At 43.9% G+C, this 17,552-nt stretch overlaps 1 protein-coding gene across 1 annotated transcript; it reads right to left on the bottom strand.

Annotated features, from left to right (window-relative positions):
* Positions 1-1,015: 1,015 nt before the first annotated feature.
* LOC146178417 (protein lifeguard 4-like) lies at positions 1,016-14,336 on the bottom strand. Its single transcript, XM_084578253.1, has 6 exons — positions 13,692-14,336; positions 13,433-13,541; positions 10,820-10,925; positions 9,091-9,124; positions 5,142-5,259; positions 1,016-1,424 (listed from the first exon to the last, which is right to left on the bottom strand). The coding sequence occupies exons 1-6, from the start codon at positions 13,798-13,800 to the stop codon at positions 1,172-1,174; spliced, it is 729 nt and encodes a 242-aa protein (XP_084434379.1). The 5' UTR covers positions 13,801-14,336; the 3' UTR covers positions 1,016-1,171.
* Between the last annotated feature and the right edge of the window lie 3,216 nt (positions 14,337-17,552).

Below are 17,552 nucleotides of genomic sequence, written 5' to 3'. Positions count from 1 at the left end.
TTGAGGAAGGTAGTTGCAATCCCACTTCTGAGAAATTTGCTGTAGTCAACACAGTCGTTAAAAAAAGAAATGGAACAGATTTACTGTCCCATCATTTGTCAACAGTCGCTCGACCGGAGTACAAAACACACACTGTCCGCAAAGGGTCTGTTTTGGCGGCGGCATCGTCCACTCAGTCCCTCTCATCACTCCCTCTCCCACCATATGTTCGATACTGGAGCGACCGAGTAACTTGAGAGCAGTGGAGCAGAGCCCCCTGTAGAGTCCAAGGTGGAAGCCCGGAGAGGGTTGCGCGCCTTCCGTCCGCGGGCCAAAAGTGCGTGGAGTCTTTGTCAATGACACAATATAAGCTCAGCAATAGGCTCGCCAACATGCCGAAACCAGAGGAAAGTAGGTCTCGCTACGTACATCCTGGCGTAGCCGAGCTAAGCCACTGCCAATTTTTGGTGTGACCATTACGAACGAATAATGTAATCGTAAAGATAATTGACTAGAAAACAAGAAAAAAAAATCTAGATGTAACCAGTGAGATTTGAACTCGGGATCTCCGAATTTTGCATCCGGTGCTTAATCTCCTACTTTCTTATGTACTTATGTTGCGTGTAGCCAATTCTTGAGGTGGTTTGCCAGTGTCACCCTCCTCTTTGAGGTCGTAGGTTGCAGGTTATTACACAGCTCTCACCGCCTTCGTCAGATCACGTTCCACATAACTCCCGCAGCATCATAAGACATACCACGTCCGCACCGCTATGGAGGAAAGTGAAGGGATGTTTGAACGACTTGATTACAGCAAATACAGGCTCAGAGGCTAGCATCGCACAACATTTAGCGAAGAACATTGGCTCGCTTCCTGCAGAAAGGGTGACAGTTGCGCATTACCCCTGGAAGTACCGCCGATTCGGGCCAGCGAGTGCCGCTCAGATCATGCAGCAAGGACTCGGCCCCTCGACCGTCTGCGTGACCTCCGCTACAGTAAGACTGTAACACATTCAGAGCTTCTCTGTGAAACAACCTGTACAGTCAAGTGCAATTGCTTTTAATTCTTTTAATTTGCAGCTGCCTGGAGCAAACCCCAGCAGTAGTGCCTTCCCTTGCACTGTCTCTTTTGTGCTTCGCTTGCGACAAGAAGAAAAAGTTCTTGGGCGAAAATTTTTGCTTCTCAGTCCTGGGGTCAATTCCTCCTCGCCTCCCCGATGATGCGCAGAATGTGCAGGAAGAGGTTGATGATGTCCAGATACAGCTCGATGGTGGCCATAATGTACTCCTCTGGCGATACACGGTGCATCAGCATGTGGGTGTCGAAGATGATGAAGAAGGAGAAGAGCACTGCTCCCCCCAGCGACAACACAAACTCCAGGTGGCTCGATGTGAGGAAAAACTGCAGCAGGCTCCCCATCAACAAGACCATCAGGAATGCGTACAACCTGCGCACACAGAATGCAAGACACACACTGTAAGAGATCTTCAACATGAGAGACATCTTTTGCCATTCACTAAACTGCATGCCCAGTGTAGTGCTGCTGACATCAAACTAATATGATGCTGGCAGCAGTGTGGAAACCCAATGCCTGGTTATACATAGCAGGTCTCTTTGCCTGAAAGAAAATGTGAACCATCCATGTACTCAGTTTACATTCAAGATTCCCATGTGGCTTATCTACAATTCAAAGGTTTGATTCATACATATGCTGGCTCTCTTTACACTCAAGATATGCATCAATATGAAGAATGGCAGTTTCTTTGAATTCAGAATAAATTGTAAATCCTGAAAATAGCTCTAGATAGATGTGTGCATCAGTTGGCTGAAGCAGGAAAAGTGGTTTGGCATAGAGTTTCACTCAAAACTCATCAAACCAGATGTGCTTGTAGTTGATACTAAGGATTGCAGCAGAGTCAGATGAACCACTCTTCTGAACAAAAAGCACATGTGCTAAAAAAACACTTCATGCATTCCAATGATGTATCACCGGTTGAAAAAGTTTACAGCTCACTGTGATTTTCATCCAGGCATGGAGGACTGTGTACTTGTGTAAGAGATGGTACATCACTGAAACAGCGCTGACAATATCACGACGCTTTAACCGCTCCTCTGAAACAGTCAAATAATTGAGCAACTGCTCCAAAAGTAACCTGCCACCAAAGGTTGCACGTCACTATAGACCTGCCTGTTGTGTTGGGGGTAGAGATTGTCAGACTAAGTGCGCTCCAGTAATGACATGAGCCATATGTTGGGAGCTTCCTATGCTACTTTGGCCAACCTGTGCATACTTTTACAGGAATTCTACATTGCCACACTGAACAAAATATAATGGCCCTGCAATGCAACCAAGTACAAGAAGGGCAGTCTTGATTATCACGGCAACCTGGCTTCCATGTGTTGCCTCTGCCCCTTCCTGCCTCTTATTCCAGCCTTGTGATTTTGATACCGTACTTTACTGGCAAAAAGTGACTAATATAAGAGGAGAACTTATTATTTGTACTGTTCTTGACAGCTAGACCACATTTACTCAAACCAAATACAGTTACTTTTTGTTTTAGAGCGCAGCTCTAAAGTGCCTGTTCCTACATTGTGCCTCATAGTCTACCTAACACACAGCCTGCCCACCATTGCCGGCAGGCTAGTAGCAAAGCGAAATGCGACTTGCCACGGGTAGCAGGTGGCAAAATGGAGAGATGAAAATCCCTCTCCACAATTGGGGGAGAGAAGAGAGGGTGAGAGGCAACAGGTTTAGGCTGTGAGGCGAGAGCGAAGGAATGCGTAATCTGAATGGGGAAAAAGTATATTTGTTTTCGGTACGTCTTTGTTTTCGGTACGTCTTTTTTGTCGACCACCAGTCATCATCGCGGTCGCTGCTCATGGTTTCCAGCATCGAACTACATAAAAACAGGCGCACGCATTGATCGAAAAATTCCTGGTAAAAATTTTCTACAGCGTTTCTAACAAAACCGTTATGAAATCGAACATTTTAGACACCAATCTTTCCACTGCGGCGAAAAAAAATCGAGACCTATATTCCAGTGTTCTGTCCCTTTAACATTGAAGTCACCCATCAGTACACTATACTGTGCTTTTACTTCCCCCATTGCCAGTTCTAGATCTTTGCAGAAATTTTTGACACCCTGGTCATCATGACTACATGTAGGTGCGTAGGCCTGTACAACATTCAGTTTATGCCGCTTATTAAGCTTAATTACAATGCCTGGCCCCCTCTCAATGCTATACAGCTCACCTATGTTACCAGCTCTATGCTTATTGACAAGGAACCCTACTTTTAGTCCCTCCGGTAAACCTCAGTAACAAAATACATGCTGCCCTTCAGTACAGCATATGCCTCATTTGGCTTCCTAATCTGACTACTATTTCATGCCTTCTAATTCCTCGAAAAACACTGCCAAACTAGCCTCACTAGCTAGGGTTCTAGCATTAAACATTGCCAGGATCAGTTTACAATAGCGGCCTGTCCGAAGTCAGAGATTCTTAGCACTCTCCACTGCCTCATATGTCTGACTGCCGCCTTGGTTAGTTGCTCCGCAGCCGCAAGGGACTGAAGTAATACACTCTGAAGGGCTAGTTGGTTCATATTAATTGAACGAGTAAAACTGCGCTAAAAAGACTGGACGTAAGAAAACACACAGGCACAAACAAGGCGCAGACTGCGCCTTGTTTGTGCCTGTGTGTTTTCTTACGTCCCGTCTTTTTAGTGCAGTTTTACTCGTTCAATTAAAAGGAACTGAGGGCCGGGGGTTTATTAGAACCTGACGTTTCGGGACCAACTCAGTCCCTTCCTCAGGGGCGACTAAAGTTCGAGGCCCACAGTAGCAGGCAGGAGCCTATGCTTCCCCTTTCTCAACACGTGGCGAAGTCCAATTGTGTACGCGGAGGGTAGCGTCCCCGGTTTCCTGTTCACTGCTGCAGCTGTCAGTTGGATGAACCACGACTCGACGTGACGTCTTTTGAAAGGGTTGGTTTCCACATCATGTATGTTCACCTCCTCAAAGGCGATTTTGTGGTTGACGCGTTCGCAGTGCTCGGCGAGGGGGTTGCTTTCAGAGTTCAATTGCCGGACGTCATTTTTGTGCTGTAAAATCCGCCGACAGAAATTTTTCGTTTCGCCGATATACGAAGCCAGGTACTCGGAGCACGGGATTTTATAAATAACGCCTGGTTGTTTTTCTCTGAGGATACGATCTTTTGATAGCGGTAGAAAACGGCCGACTGTTGAGGCAGGTTTGTGCGACACACAAGACGTTTTTGCGCAGGATGCGTGCAAGCGCCTCACTGGTGCCTGCCACGTATGGGAGCACAATTAAAAAATAACTGGAATATTAAAACTGCTGAACATAAGGTTGAGGATGAGTGAGGACCAGCAATTTTTTTTAATTGATGGTGAGGGATGGCCAGGAAATTTTTTAAAGTGAGGATGAGGGAGGGCCACTGATTGAAAAGTGAGGGCGAGGGAGAAAAGGCCATAATGAGGGCATTTGCCCGCCTCTGTTCTTGACACCCTAGCAACATAGAACTGTTACACCTTAATTCTACTAAATTCGAACTATTGACAGCATAAATCTGTGGCACACTTAAATCTTTATAGGTCTCTGTAAAGTCATCTTCACAACGTGAAAATGCCTGCACCTGCACTCCAACCCATAGCTATTCTGTAGGTAAATTCTTTTGTGCAATGTGCATTCACTCCAGCTGCTTGGTTTAGTTACTGATTCCAGTATCTCACTACCTGCCTTAAACTGTTTCCTTGCCATACTGCCAAGCATTTTTATCTTTAAACTAATAATTTTTTTTCCTTTAAGCAATCACTGTACCTTGCCTGTTCTGACTGTCAAGTAATGTGCCCCAATTCAAGCCCTGGTCTACATAACTAGGCAAAACCCAATAAAATGATCAGAGGTTATTTGTTCAGCTCGTTTTAGTAAACAAATGCCAGACAGGATGAGCAACCACCTCTGTCCTTAAAATGCAGTAAGAACACCTCCACAAATACACACCACCCAGCTTGACATCGTGTCCTGCTTGACTATAAAATGGACTCTACTCCATTACTGTTACAGTACCCATCACCATTCTCGAGCAAAACACTCATCGTCTAGGGAGGCTCGGGAGGATGAAGAGGAAGGTCCTGACTCACCCTGCACCCCATGTGGAAAAATCCCGCTTGCTCTGGAATGTGTACAGCGTCAGGCCCCCAGTCACGCCCATTGTCAACAGGAAGGCCTGCAGCACAGCCATCTGGTCGTAGAAGGACACTGCAGAAGAGGACAACACCCCCGTCAACAATAGAGTGAAAAGTTCTTCGAACAAGATGAACACAACATGGTGCCTTTTCCACTAGGGGCAATAAAAAAAAAAATGTGCCATTACACCTTTTTCCTCCTAACAAAGAGTGCGGACACTAGGATGACCTGCAACTAGTTAATGTAATTCAGCTGACATGCTGATCTGCAAGCTCCACAGTTTTTCCTTCTTAGATGCACCCAAGTGCTAAGCAGTCAATACCGATTCCGTTTTGTTATTGCATGCCGAGAGATAGCCACACGACCCACAACTCAAGTGCCACGAAACGTAGGCACAGGTAATGTGTCGAAAATGCACTGGCTCTATATTGGGCCAGACATTGTCAATGCATTACCAATATTGGGCCGATGAAAGTTTTCACAGCATGAGGCTCTCAAATACAAGCCTCGGGTGAAGTTTCGTAACAAGTCCGTTGAAAAATGTTGTAATTGCAACGGACAGCCTAATAAAGTATGTTGCTGTGTAAGCAATCAAATTCTATCATGTTGCATTTGATATGGTCAGTGCAGCTCCTGCGGCCAAATTCTTCCGCAGCACTACTTCGCAGAGGTTCAAGCCTGAAATGATACAAACCACAGTCATACACTAAAAAGGTATAGCACAAAAAAAAAAAGACAACCACAGACAGACAAGGTGACGACGCACAACACAAGCGCTGTGTTGTCTCTCGCCACTCTGTCTGTCTGTGGTTGTCTTTGTGCTATACCTTTTTAGTGTATAATATGCACCAACTCACCCAGAAAGAAGTTTTAATAAGTCACAAGTCAGGACTACCAGTTAAACTTGAAGAGCGATATGACTTCCCTGTACGGCAGGTATTCCTCTTTTTCTTCTCTTCTGCCTTCTTTTGAGGTTCGAACAACTTTGCAGAGAGCTGCCTACAGCTTGAAGTTTAAGTGAACTGTAATCACGTCTGCTGAAGATGCTTGTCAAATTACTAAATAAATAGTTAATTCTTGTGCCAGTCTCTGTGAGATATAGCCGCGAAAAGAGGGAAAGGAGGTGGGGCTTCATTTTAGATTTTTCGAATCTTAGTGCCCCCCTTTTCACTTTAGCCATCATAATCATAAATAAAAAGGGAGTGCTCAAAAGCTTAGAATTTTTCAGGTCATCAAGTGTGCTCCATAAATGAAGTGTGCTCTGTAACCCCCCTGCTGTAGCACCCTCGGGCTAAGCGGGGTAATCATTGAATAAAGAATAAGTATGGTACTGAAACCACGGCTAGTGAAATGCTTCTTGCAGCAGTGACAGACGGCCTACCAATGTGCTAACAACAGGCCACTCACTAGGTATTGCTAGCCCCGACCTAGTTTTGCGTAGAAGATGCAAAGGTTCTTTATTTAGGCCAGTTGGTTGCTGCACCCGGACATAGTAGTACAAAAAAATCATACAGAGAGATAAGAGGCAAAGGACAAGCGTGTGTCTTTTTTTATTTCTAGCATGTGCACTGTCATGTCTTCTATCTGTGTGTGCTTTTTCCACACTACATCATTTGGTTTGGTTCAAAGAGGTCTAACGTCCCAAAGCAACTCAGGCTAGCAGACCTCCTTGGGATCAGAAAGGCTGCTACACCCTGCATGGATAGGACGTGCAGTCTGATGGTGTCACTTCTAGGAATATTTTACTAAATGACACTGCATCTCACTTTTCTGTTGCAAGAATGGCTTCGGATGACAAAAAAAATTATTGGGCACAAATGTGTTTTCTTTAAATATATGGTAGGAATTTTGAGAGCGTGCAAATGTGTGAATTGCTAAAGTTCTCAAGCCATTCAATCCTTTTTTTTATCTTCTTTTTTTTTATGAATTGTTTATATAGGACCTCACTGTATGGGCAGTGAGCAGGGTGGAAATGCACCATCAATGTGTGCTGTGATAAGAAAACCACTTCGACTGGCTCAAACAGATCTTTCCGTTCTTGAAATTCAAGCTCAGGGCACCAACAAAAGGCAGGGTGAAAGAGGAACTGCCAGAGTGATGCCCGTTTTTCCCCTCTGTCATCGTATCTTACAGTACCAAGCAGCCCAGATGACGAGTCTTAAGATGTGTCATACTCTACAAATGGCCGTGAAAACAAATTCCTACAGCTTGTTCTACATAGAAGGTCATATTCAGCAGCTTTCAACCAACTGAGTGCTGCTATGTAATATGCAAACAGTTGAATTAAAAGACACATCACCCTGTAATAAGGCCCTATCATAAGTGTTGTGTATAGAGGGTGCTACTGTTGGCATGCATCACGAGCAGCACTTACATTCATTTGTATAAAAACATCACTGTTGGAATAAATGGGGTAAGTTGGTGGTACGCCGCCAGCCATGAACTGTGGCATCCTTCTTCATCCTGGCGCTGACACTTCCGCGTAATCACAATGTGTCTTTTGGATCATTAAGCACACCAAACAGAATACCTTAAAGAAACTGGCCACCAGGATAATGCGCATGTAGTTCACGAGCTTTTGTCTAATTAACTTCACTGCTCGACATAAGTGTTCGAACGTATACCTCAATCATAAAATATTCTTTTAAACATTTCATTCATTCATTATTACAGACAACTCGTTTTATGGAGTTTTTTGGGCAACAAAAGTTTCTACACAAAAATGAGGAATGACTGAACGCACAAAAATTTACAGCTTCTGTTCGAGACTGGGATTTGAATTAACTGAGCACAACAAAAGATTACATAAGGCAAAAAATTTTACTGCAAGAATGCACAGCACATACCCTCTACTTACCATCACACTTTGTTTTGTAGTTTCCAGTGGGACGGCGTTGTGGTGTGTAAACTAACAAATTATAAATATGTTACGATGCCAGCAGAGATCAAAAGTGAAACCCTGCTTTCCACACTCGAGTGCAGCCTGAATAGCTTGTAGCAAATCTGCACAACAATGGTTTCGAATTCCGTTGCACACACATGCTCCTGACATTACTATCGCAAGCTGCTCTCGTGCATTTACTGCTGCTTCCAAAGGAGCGAGTGCCAAAATGAACGAGCTGATTTGCAGACAAAACTACTCATTTAGATGCGTGGAGCCCAATCTGCCCTGCTCAGCACAAGCATGAGTGTGCAACCTATTTGCACCCTGCAAATAGGTTGGTCAAATTTTAGATGGCCATTTTTTTAAAGAAAGGTTGATATTACGTGACAGTAGTTAAAATAACTGAGGTGCCGGTAACCTCCCTCTCCAGCTATGGCATATAATTAAAAAGAATGGTGCAAGTTAGTCAACCCATCACAGGAATAAAGCAAGAATGATTGCATCAGAGAACATGCAACGGCCCTGCTGTCGTTGGAAGGTGCTTTGATGTCAGCACCGGGCCAAAAAAAAGCAACGAGTATGCGCATCCAGCCCCTAGTACGGCCATGCCTTGACTAAACGCCGAGAGCATCCATGGATGCATTGCAGTGAAGCCTGTCTTCTCTGCAGGGGCTCACTTCAGTGGTCTGAAAGCCATGCCACAAAGCGGCTTTTTGCGCACGCAATTCTGGGGCTGAGGTGCTGTAGAAGCATCACCATCACCGTTAGGTGCGGCGTTACGGCTCTGAGAGCCGATGCTTCATTGCTCTATGGCGAAATTGGGATCGGGCATTCCCAAACAGCACGCTGAATATTCAAATTAACCAGGCTAGTCCAGGTTGCCACTTTAAATTATATGGTCAAATTTACAAAGTATGGGACTGCAGAAACCCTTCAGGTTAACCAAGATTTTGAATTAACTGACTTTGAATTAACGAGGATTTACTGTGCTATGGTTTTCAAAGTGACATAACACTCACCAACAACCGCCACAGTGAAGGCTTGGACAAAGGTCTGAAACAAACAAACAAAACAAAACAAATAAGAAAAGGGAATTCGGTTACAGACTGCAAACAGCAGTTTTTGGGTTAAAAGCGTATTAAGCTGAAGCAGCCTTAACAGAGCCATTAATTTTTGCCCAAAGCTTGCCGTCAGTGCCGATGACAATGAACAGAGGCCCGTTGAATGGGAACTATCCCAGAGAGTTGTTCCTGTTCAGCATCGGAGATCACTAAATCAAGAGCGGAGGGTTCTGTTTGTGAAGCCCTCCTTGCAACAATTCCTGTCCTAGCAATCAACATCGAAGGATGATTAGACATGATAAATAACCTTCCGCACACTTATTCACCATAGAAGGTTGCACTACATATAAGCAGGCAAACAGTACAGCCATAACCTGGCTGATACAAAACACTTCAGCACTCGCTGCAAAACACACGAGACGAAATTTCAATGCAGTTAAAGGAGAACAGACACTAAATTTTGGTTGCATTTTTCTTCTTGTTAATGATACACAAGACGCTATTTGTACATGGATGTCCATGTGGTTCCTGCCTAGAGTGCCAAATAGAAAATCAATGGTGGAGTCTAGGTAATGTGAGGGAGGAAAAAACTGAAATAGTCACTGCTTCTTTGCTTGTTTCCCAACAAAGGCTGGTTCTAAGGTTGTGCAGAATTAAAACGGCGAAGGAGTGATTACACTGCACTTTTTGCACCTCTCATGCGACCTCGCCTCCGCTTCAATGTCACAGTCATTTTTTGGCCGTTGAAACCGAAACACTTGAGAAAAGAAATAACATTAGAAATTATTTAGTGGTCATGAGCATTAAATAGCTTGTGTTGATTCATGTGTGGTCGTACCGCGTCGCATTGTGAAGGATGATGAGGGTGCTCTTGCCATATTCAAGCGTTCTGTTCTGATAGTCTCGACAGTGTGCATTGATGGAAATGCAAATTAAAAAACAGGGTCATTCACGAAATAGATTAATCATGATGCAAGTGCTTCTAGTCGGCTTTTCCTCGATAATTTCATCTTCAGAAAACTTTTCCCTGTTTTTTCAAGTCCGAATTAATGACCTTTTACTGTAACATGCATCTGGGAGCCCCATTTGTGGAATAAACACCAGAAGTAAGAGGACTATGAAAATATGCAAGTGACATTGACATCTGGCTCATGTAAACTCTGTGTGCTTTACAATTTGATGACATGCGGCTGTGGCTTGGTTTGGTTTGTTTTATGGGGTTTAACGCCCTAAAGCGACTCATGCTATGAGAGACGCCGTAGTGAAAGACTTCGTAAATTTCGACCACTTGGGTTTTTTAATGTGCACTGACATTGCGCGGCACACAGGCGCCTTGCTTTTCACGACATTGAAAGGCAGCCGCCAAGGCCGTGATTTCATCTCGCATCCTTGGACCCAGTCTTCGAGCGTCCTAACCACTGCACCACATCGGTGTGGTGGCCTGTGACTTAGCATGCCGAACTGTGCATCTCGGATGTTCTGCCCTATTCTGTAAGTCTACTCCACACACACAGGCTTCCTCTGACAGCTGCAACAGAGCCAGCTAAATATTTAAAAATCAAAATGAACCAGAATTGTGGCTGCTTAAATCAGCAGAATTAGCAAGCACGATTACGGCATGGTCACCCTTAACTACCTACGTTATGCCCTGTACAAATGCGTGCAATACATGTGAACAGACACTTACAAAGGCTGTGAGGAGAAAGTAGTTTGTGGGCGTCTCCCGCCTCTTGACCATCAGTGCCAGGAGGAGGGCCATTGACATGAGGAATGCTCCCATTACCATCCATTGGCTACAAAAGAAATACATACACATCAGGCAACACAATACTGGTGGTAAATTCTCCAAAATGACGCAGTACAGAAACCAAATATAGACAGTACCCTTGATTTTCACATTTTAGTTTTTTTAAAATACAGCGGACGACAATCTGGCACTACCTCTTGAGCTCCAATTAGGGTACAAGTTGGGTTACTCGATGAAAAGTTACTCCATTAAGGCTTTTGAGACATTTTCCAACTGACGCATCCTGCTATTAGTGGCCATGATGTAAATAACCTAAAGATGTGTAACTGTGCTTAATTTTTTCGTAAACAGAAAGAAATGATAGCATGCATGAAGAAACTCGCTATCGGATCACGCACTTTTGTAACTCCAAATTATTTCACTTATTGATTACCATCATGGACAAAACTGCATACTGCAAAAGCGCTTCTTTAAAAATAGATCAAAGAGCAATGACTACTTTAAAAGCATGACAGCAAAACAGCATGCTAGTGCATGTAGAATTTGATGAACCAATTCCAAGAGGTCTGGTCAATGCACGTGACCTGGCCTCTCCCTTCAAGAGCGCACTCTTTGAACTTGCCACTCGGAATAGACTGCATCACTGGCGAAAAAGCAGTAAGTTCAAAATCGGCAAATAAATGAAAGCACAGCTCTAACGTAAGCAGAAGACATTCGACAGTGTCAGTGCTGTGCCCTAATTGCTTAAAGGTGCTAACAAACAGGACGGAGAAGAAGGGGGGTACAACAAGAAAACAGTCCCTCTTCCTCTCGGTCCTGTTCATTAGTACTGTAGAAGAATTGTGAATCAATATAAAATCCTTCAATCCGCTGTTCTGTACCCTAAGCTTTACGCCCTGGCAAACTACAATTCTGGGTAGAAATCGGGTTCAACACAATTGTGCAGCAGTCTGCTTAGAATGCAAAAATTGGTTGAAACTGTGCTTCACTCAAAAATTAAGAGCCCTAATCTGTAGCACAGTAAAGGTGGTGCAGATTTCTATGCAAGTAGGTATAATCCAGACTATGCTTTCTAGGAAGTCTAGGAAAGGGAAATGTAATATCTTCTGGTTTCTTGCATTTGGCTGGGTGATAAGTGAGCTACGAGTACTCTCCTGTTTCATATGGAACCGCAATGCCTGCAGGTGCTAGCCACTCATCAATTAGCAACTTTCGATTAGGTTTTCAGAGCAACCTACATTATATTCGTCACCATAGCCCCACAAGACGACTGGTGGCTGAGAATGAAATTATGGCATCAGTCAGGAGTGTACAAGCAAAACACTTGGCAGCTCATGGAAGTGCGCTTCGAGCACTGCGTCCACACCTACGGTGTATACTTTAACTGTGACCTTTAAGAACAGTTCTAAGTTCAGTTTTCAATGTGAAATGGAAGTAAGTCGAGGTTCTGTACACTGCCACAAAAAAACACAGAGCTCAATACGCTGTGTAGCAGTAAACGAAATAAATTACCCACAGCCCCATGTCTCCTTGACATAACAATCTTGGAGCCAGAAGTGCATTCAAGTGGTGTCTATTCCATGACAAATGAGCACCTTAATTGGCCCACTTAGTCTATAGCTTCGATTATATAACGACATATAAAATCCGTCCCCATTCCTAGAAAACAATAGTTTGTTGTCTCAAATAATCAATCCTTATAAGTATCTAAATGCACTACAACTTCGCTTTGTTTATGACAATCTTTTTTGTTGGTGTTTGCAAATTTGCCATCTGTGATATATACAGTCGTCAGCGCACCTATCTAGAGCACTAGATTGGTGTGCTGTGGAAAAAGCAAGAAAATAATTGATCAGCTGCTTTATAACTGTCACTGTGCAGTTTTCAGGGAAAATAGCATTCCTGTGCACCATTATCTCACAAGATGTTAATAGCACTGTAAAAGGCAGGGGCAACCCGGTCCAATTATGATCACGCACACAATAGGCAATTGTACTCCTATGCCCCTCGCCCCCAATTTGGCAGGTGTGACAGTGGGAGCACAATTCTATTATAGTGGGCAGGGGCAAGAGGCACTTAGGAGCACAATTGCAAGGGCTCCTCTGCCTTTCACAGTGCTGCAGACATCTTGTGAGGCGAAGTATAGTCACTCCATATCAACGATTTTTACATGCATTCAGCTGCTAGGATGTCACCAGCTCTAAAAACGAAAACAAAAACACGGAATGTGTGCGGTGTCACTGCACGTTAAAGATCCCCAGGTGGTCAAAATTACTTCGAAGCCCTCCTACGGCTACATTTTCTCTTACTAATTTCACTCCCATCTTCCTCCCTTTCCTTACGGTGCGGTTCGGTGCCCATCAGAAACAAGCACCATGAAAAGTGTGACAGATACTGCTTATTTCCCTTCCTGTGGACCAATTATTATTATTATTATTATTATTATTATTATTATTATTATTATTATTATTATTATTATTATTATTAAAGCACGAATAGCTCTGAGGTCAACTGCACCCGGTGCGAGACGAGAAAACCGCGCAATGCGCATACTTCTGGCTGATGTAGAGCTTGACAGCTGGCGTGAACATCCCAAAGGCCGCAATCACCGTAGTCACCAGCAGCTGTGCGCTCAGGATCCCGTACACTTTACGCAGGAAACCTGCACACGCAATGAGAAAAACAGCCGAGGCAAGGGCGTTGTTCCTCACGATTCGAAACTACGACGATTTCGGCACACACTGCACAGCAACGATTGGTGCACCCAACCAACCTACTTTCGAAGCCGTTAGGCGCACGCGACGACACTCACCAAGGCGGACGTAGACGTTGGCTTTGGACACGTTGTTGTTGTAGCAAAAGTCGTCTAGAATCGAGGACTGGCCCGCCCTGTCGTCCATGCTGATTTTAACATCACCCATGGTGTCGAAACGATGTACGGTACCTTGGTCACTTTCTCAAGCGTTGAAGAGCGCTCGGCGTGACTCACAACTGCGCTACATGCAAACCTATCGCAACAGCAAACTCAACAACAGCGATAAGAGCTTCGATGATTGCAGAAAATTCAGCAGGAAAGCCACAAATACAACAAACCACGCAGTGCGCGAGCAGCAATCGCCGCAAGGGAACTGACTGCAAACCCCCAACAAGCACTGGGGCACTGGCTGGAAGTTCCGTAAACGAGCGCAAAACGCAACTGGCGCCCTTGCTGGCGCAACCAGCAGAAACCACTAGAAACCGATCAAGATGTATTTTCACAAAACAAGCCACAGACAAAAATAAATCTAAACTACTGAGGCTGCATGCAGTTTGTTCAAAGTATTCAATATTTAAACAAGTGCAGTTTACAGAAAAGAAAAGGTTCCACCGTTCCACTAGGGTGGCTAGTTCCACAACGTGTTTGGTGGTTCCACTGGTTCCACTCTACTACAGTTACAGTGCCTAGAATACTGTAACTCTAGTTACAGTGCCTAGAATACTGTAACTCTACTAAAGCCTTCTAGAACACTGTATTTCTACCACGCATTCTATGGCAAACTGGGAACCTTTGACGTCATATGTCCTGGGTCGAAACCTATTTTCGGTTTTGGTTGTTCAATTTTTATTTTGAATATTTTTGTTTCGCATTTAAAAAGATTTTATTGGTTGGTTGGTTGGTTGGTTGGTTGGTTGGTTGGTTGGTTGGTTGGTTGGTTGGTTGGTTGGTTGGTTGGTTGGTTGGTTGGTTGGTTGGTTGGTTGGTTGGTTGGTTGGTTGGTTGGTTGGTTGGTTGGTTGGTTGCAGTGACGTCACAGTGCGCGAATTTCAAAAGGGGCCAATTGTACTTTAGTGGATAGTAACCATGCAACCAAGTGGGACTGAGTTTAGTTAATTCGTTATTTAACCAATTAGCCTAATTAGGGTAATTATTCATTAATTAGTTTCCTAAATGTGGACGTAGTCAAACGAGGGTGTACTTACAACTGAGCGAAGTTATAGTCAATTACATTAATTCGCACAGTAGTGTTAATTAGACAATTAGTGCAAGTTTGCTGAACAGGAACTAAGGTTTACTGATAAATATGCCTTGTTCTGGTAATTGACTGAAATACAATACACTAATTAGCTAATTAGTTTGCTTGTGCTTATTAGGCAATTGGTTACAGGTACTTAGTGAAAGTTTACGCTTACAAAATTAATGGGACTTTGGGTTGCCGGCAATGCCTAACAGTGCGTCAGGAAAGGCTTCCGCCTTGAAGCACTTTAGTGAGCTAAATTTGCGCCCCCTGAATTTTTTTGACATGAGATATACTGGTAGCAGCAAGGCTTGGTCATGTGTCTACTCGGTTTTTCACCTCAGTTACATGTTATGCAGTGTGGCACGCTTTTTTTTTTCAATGAATTGTTTCTAATGCATCTTGCAGCTTCCTGTACTATAGCCGCCGTTCTGCCACGGAACATCTCCAGCCTCTAAAGAAGTACCAGCTGCTTCAAGAGCGCATCCAGAAACTTCAGCAGTCCGCGCACCGACATCGCCAGAGGACCTTGGCTGAAATAGTAAATGATACAAGCACATATGTATCATCATCAGTTGCTGCACTGGTTGAAGCTCAGCAGTGTTAAAGGTTTTGGTTGCCTTTTCAGCAGCTACAACAAAGCATTTGCACTTGAACTTCACGTTCATCCTGAAAAGGCTCTAGATAATTTCAAGACATTGCAGCTCTGGTTGAAGGTGTGTTCCCTTGAAATTGTTTTTTTTTTCTTAAATATTTGAACTAAGAAGCAAGGTGCTTCGTTTTCGGCACCCGGGCGTGCATGCACTGGAATGTTTGATCGACATGTACTGACATTTAGAAAAATTCCTGCAACACACCTTTCGATAGGTTTAAAGGCCTTTTGGAATAGTGTGGCATACAGGGATATAGAATATTTGCGAAAAGGTATTTGTATTCATGGCATTGGAACGTCATGGGAACGTCAATTGCTTATTTTTGGTGCATGTGAATGCCTTTTTAAGGCTTTTATTGAGAGACGTGTCTCGAGACAATATCAGTCAAGCCCTTTCTTTGCTCCATCCTTGATGAAAAAATAGAAAATTCTTGGCAGTGTGCAGCGCGGTGCAATATGGTGAAATGTTTTCCTTCTTCACACGCGTTAGGCTTCATTGGCAATAGCGAGGCAAAGAAGGCCGAATTTTATTACGTGTCGTGCACGAAGACAAAATAATTCTATTCCGACGTTTTATTGCGGTTGCTATTGAAGGATCGTTTTGGTGGCACGAATATATTTCATTTGCATTATATTTGGGTTCATGGGATAATCTTACTGCCTTGGCATGATGTGTGCAAGCTGAATCCTATTTGTAAACAGATCATTTCGCCATATACAATACGCTTTCATATAATAGTATATCTGTGCAGAGCGATGTGATTAATTGTTGTGGAGACTCCCGCGCGTTCGTTTCCATGCGGGCTCTCCTTCATTTGCATCCCCTGATCCTTTATCTTGTTAATAATTACATACACGCAAAAAAAGATGTACGTGTTAACAGTACACGCTTTGTTATGTGCTTTTTTCATCTTCAACCTTAGCCGTACTGCTGTGGCGACATATACTACTTTGTGTTATTATTGGAGCTGTCAATTCGATTCTGTTCCGCATATCATGTTGCTGCTTGATCACGTCCGAGCGCTGACATAACTGCTGTTGCTTCTCTGATACTCCATTCTGCCTTTATGTTTTTCGTGGTGTGCAATTCACTACGGCGCATTTGTCACTCATCAGGCCAGTGCATGTCTGAATTAATGAAGGTGGATGTAATTATGTGTGTATGTTTTTGCATCACAGAAAGGCATCGAAGACGGAGACTGATGCTTGGATAGACCCTATTCAACACCAAGAGTTGCCTTAAATAGGCTGTCAAACTTCCTGTCAAACTAAATTTCCACAACAGTTACGGCCGTAACTGTTGTGGAAATTTGGTTTGACAGGTGATGGTGATGGCGGGAAAACTTTATTTCCAGCGGATACAGACAAGCGACCTAAATTCCCCCCCCCCCCCCCCCCCCCTTTCTTCCTGCGCTCTAAATGACGGCCGCTGCTATACCTTGGCCAGTGGCGGCGTCTTCAATTACGAGGTCAATTTTTTGCCGACCTAGCCGAGCATCGTTCACTCTTCGTCGTCGTTGGCCTTGTCCATGGCCTTGTCTTTCGCGTCTACGGGATCGTAATCCGCGCCAAACTACGTCACTGTCTGTGACATTTAGCATTAGTACTTAAAACAGTTCTCAGGGCGGCGTGGCGGTGCAATGAAACTCTCTCACAGTAAAAATTCGATAAATTCGATGGAAAAGAAACAGAGTATGGAACTATACCGAAAGTGGAAAACGCAGATCAAGAAGGAAGCTTTCTTTGATAACTCAAGAGGCAGTGCCCTACTTTTTGAAGCTAGATCATGGCTAGATCAGGGTGCCTTAGAACACGCAGCTACAAAACGAAATTTAACAATGAAGATGACGCATGTGTTGTCTGTGGTAACTCCAGTGAAACAATTGACCATATTATACTCGAATGTAATGTTATCCCTCCGGAAGTTGATGCAGGTGTAGTGCTCTAGAATATTCTAGAGCACTATAAGACTATAATGCAGGCGCAGTCAGTACCAGCGGTACCAGTGGCCGGTGGAAACTAGCAA

This window comes from Amblyomma maculatum, chromosome 9 (genome assembly GCF_055883805.1).
Source record: "Amblyomma maculatum isolate TAMU_Amacu chromosome 9, ASM5588380v1, whole genome shotgun sequence".
In the NCBI taxonomy this organism is placed as follows: domain Eukaryota; kingdom Metazoa; phylum Arthropoda; class Arachnida; order Ixodida; family Ixodidae; genus Amblyomma; species Amblyomma maculatum.
This window is presented reverse-complemented; position numbering and strand designations above follow the sequence as displayed.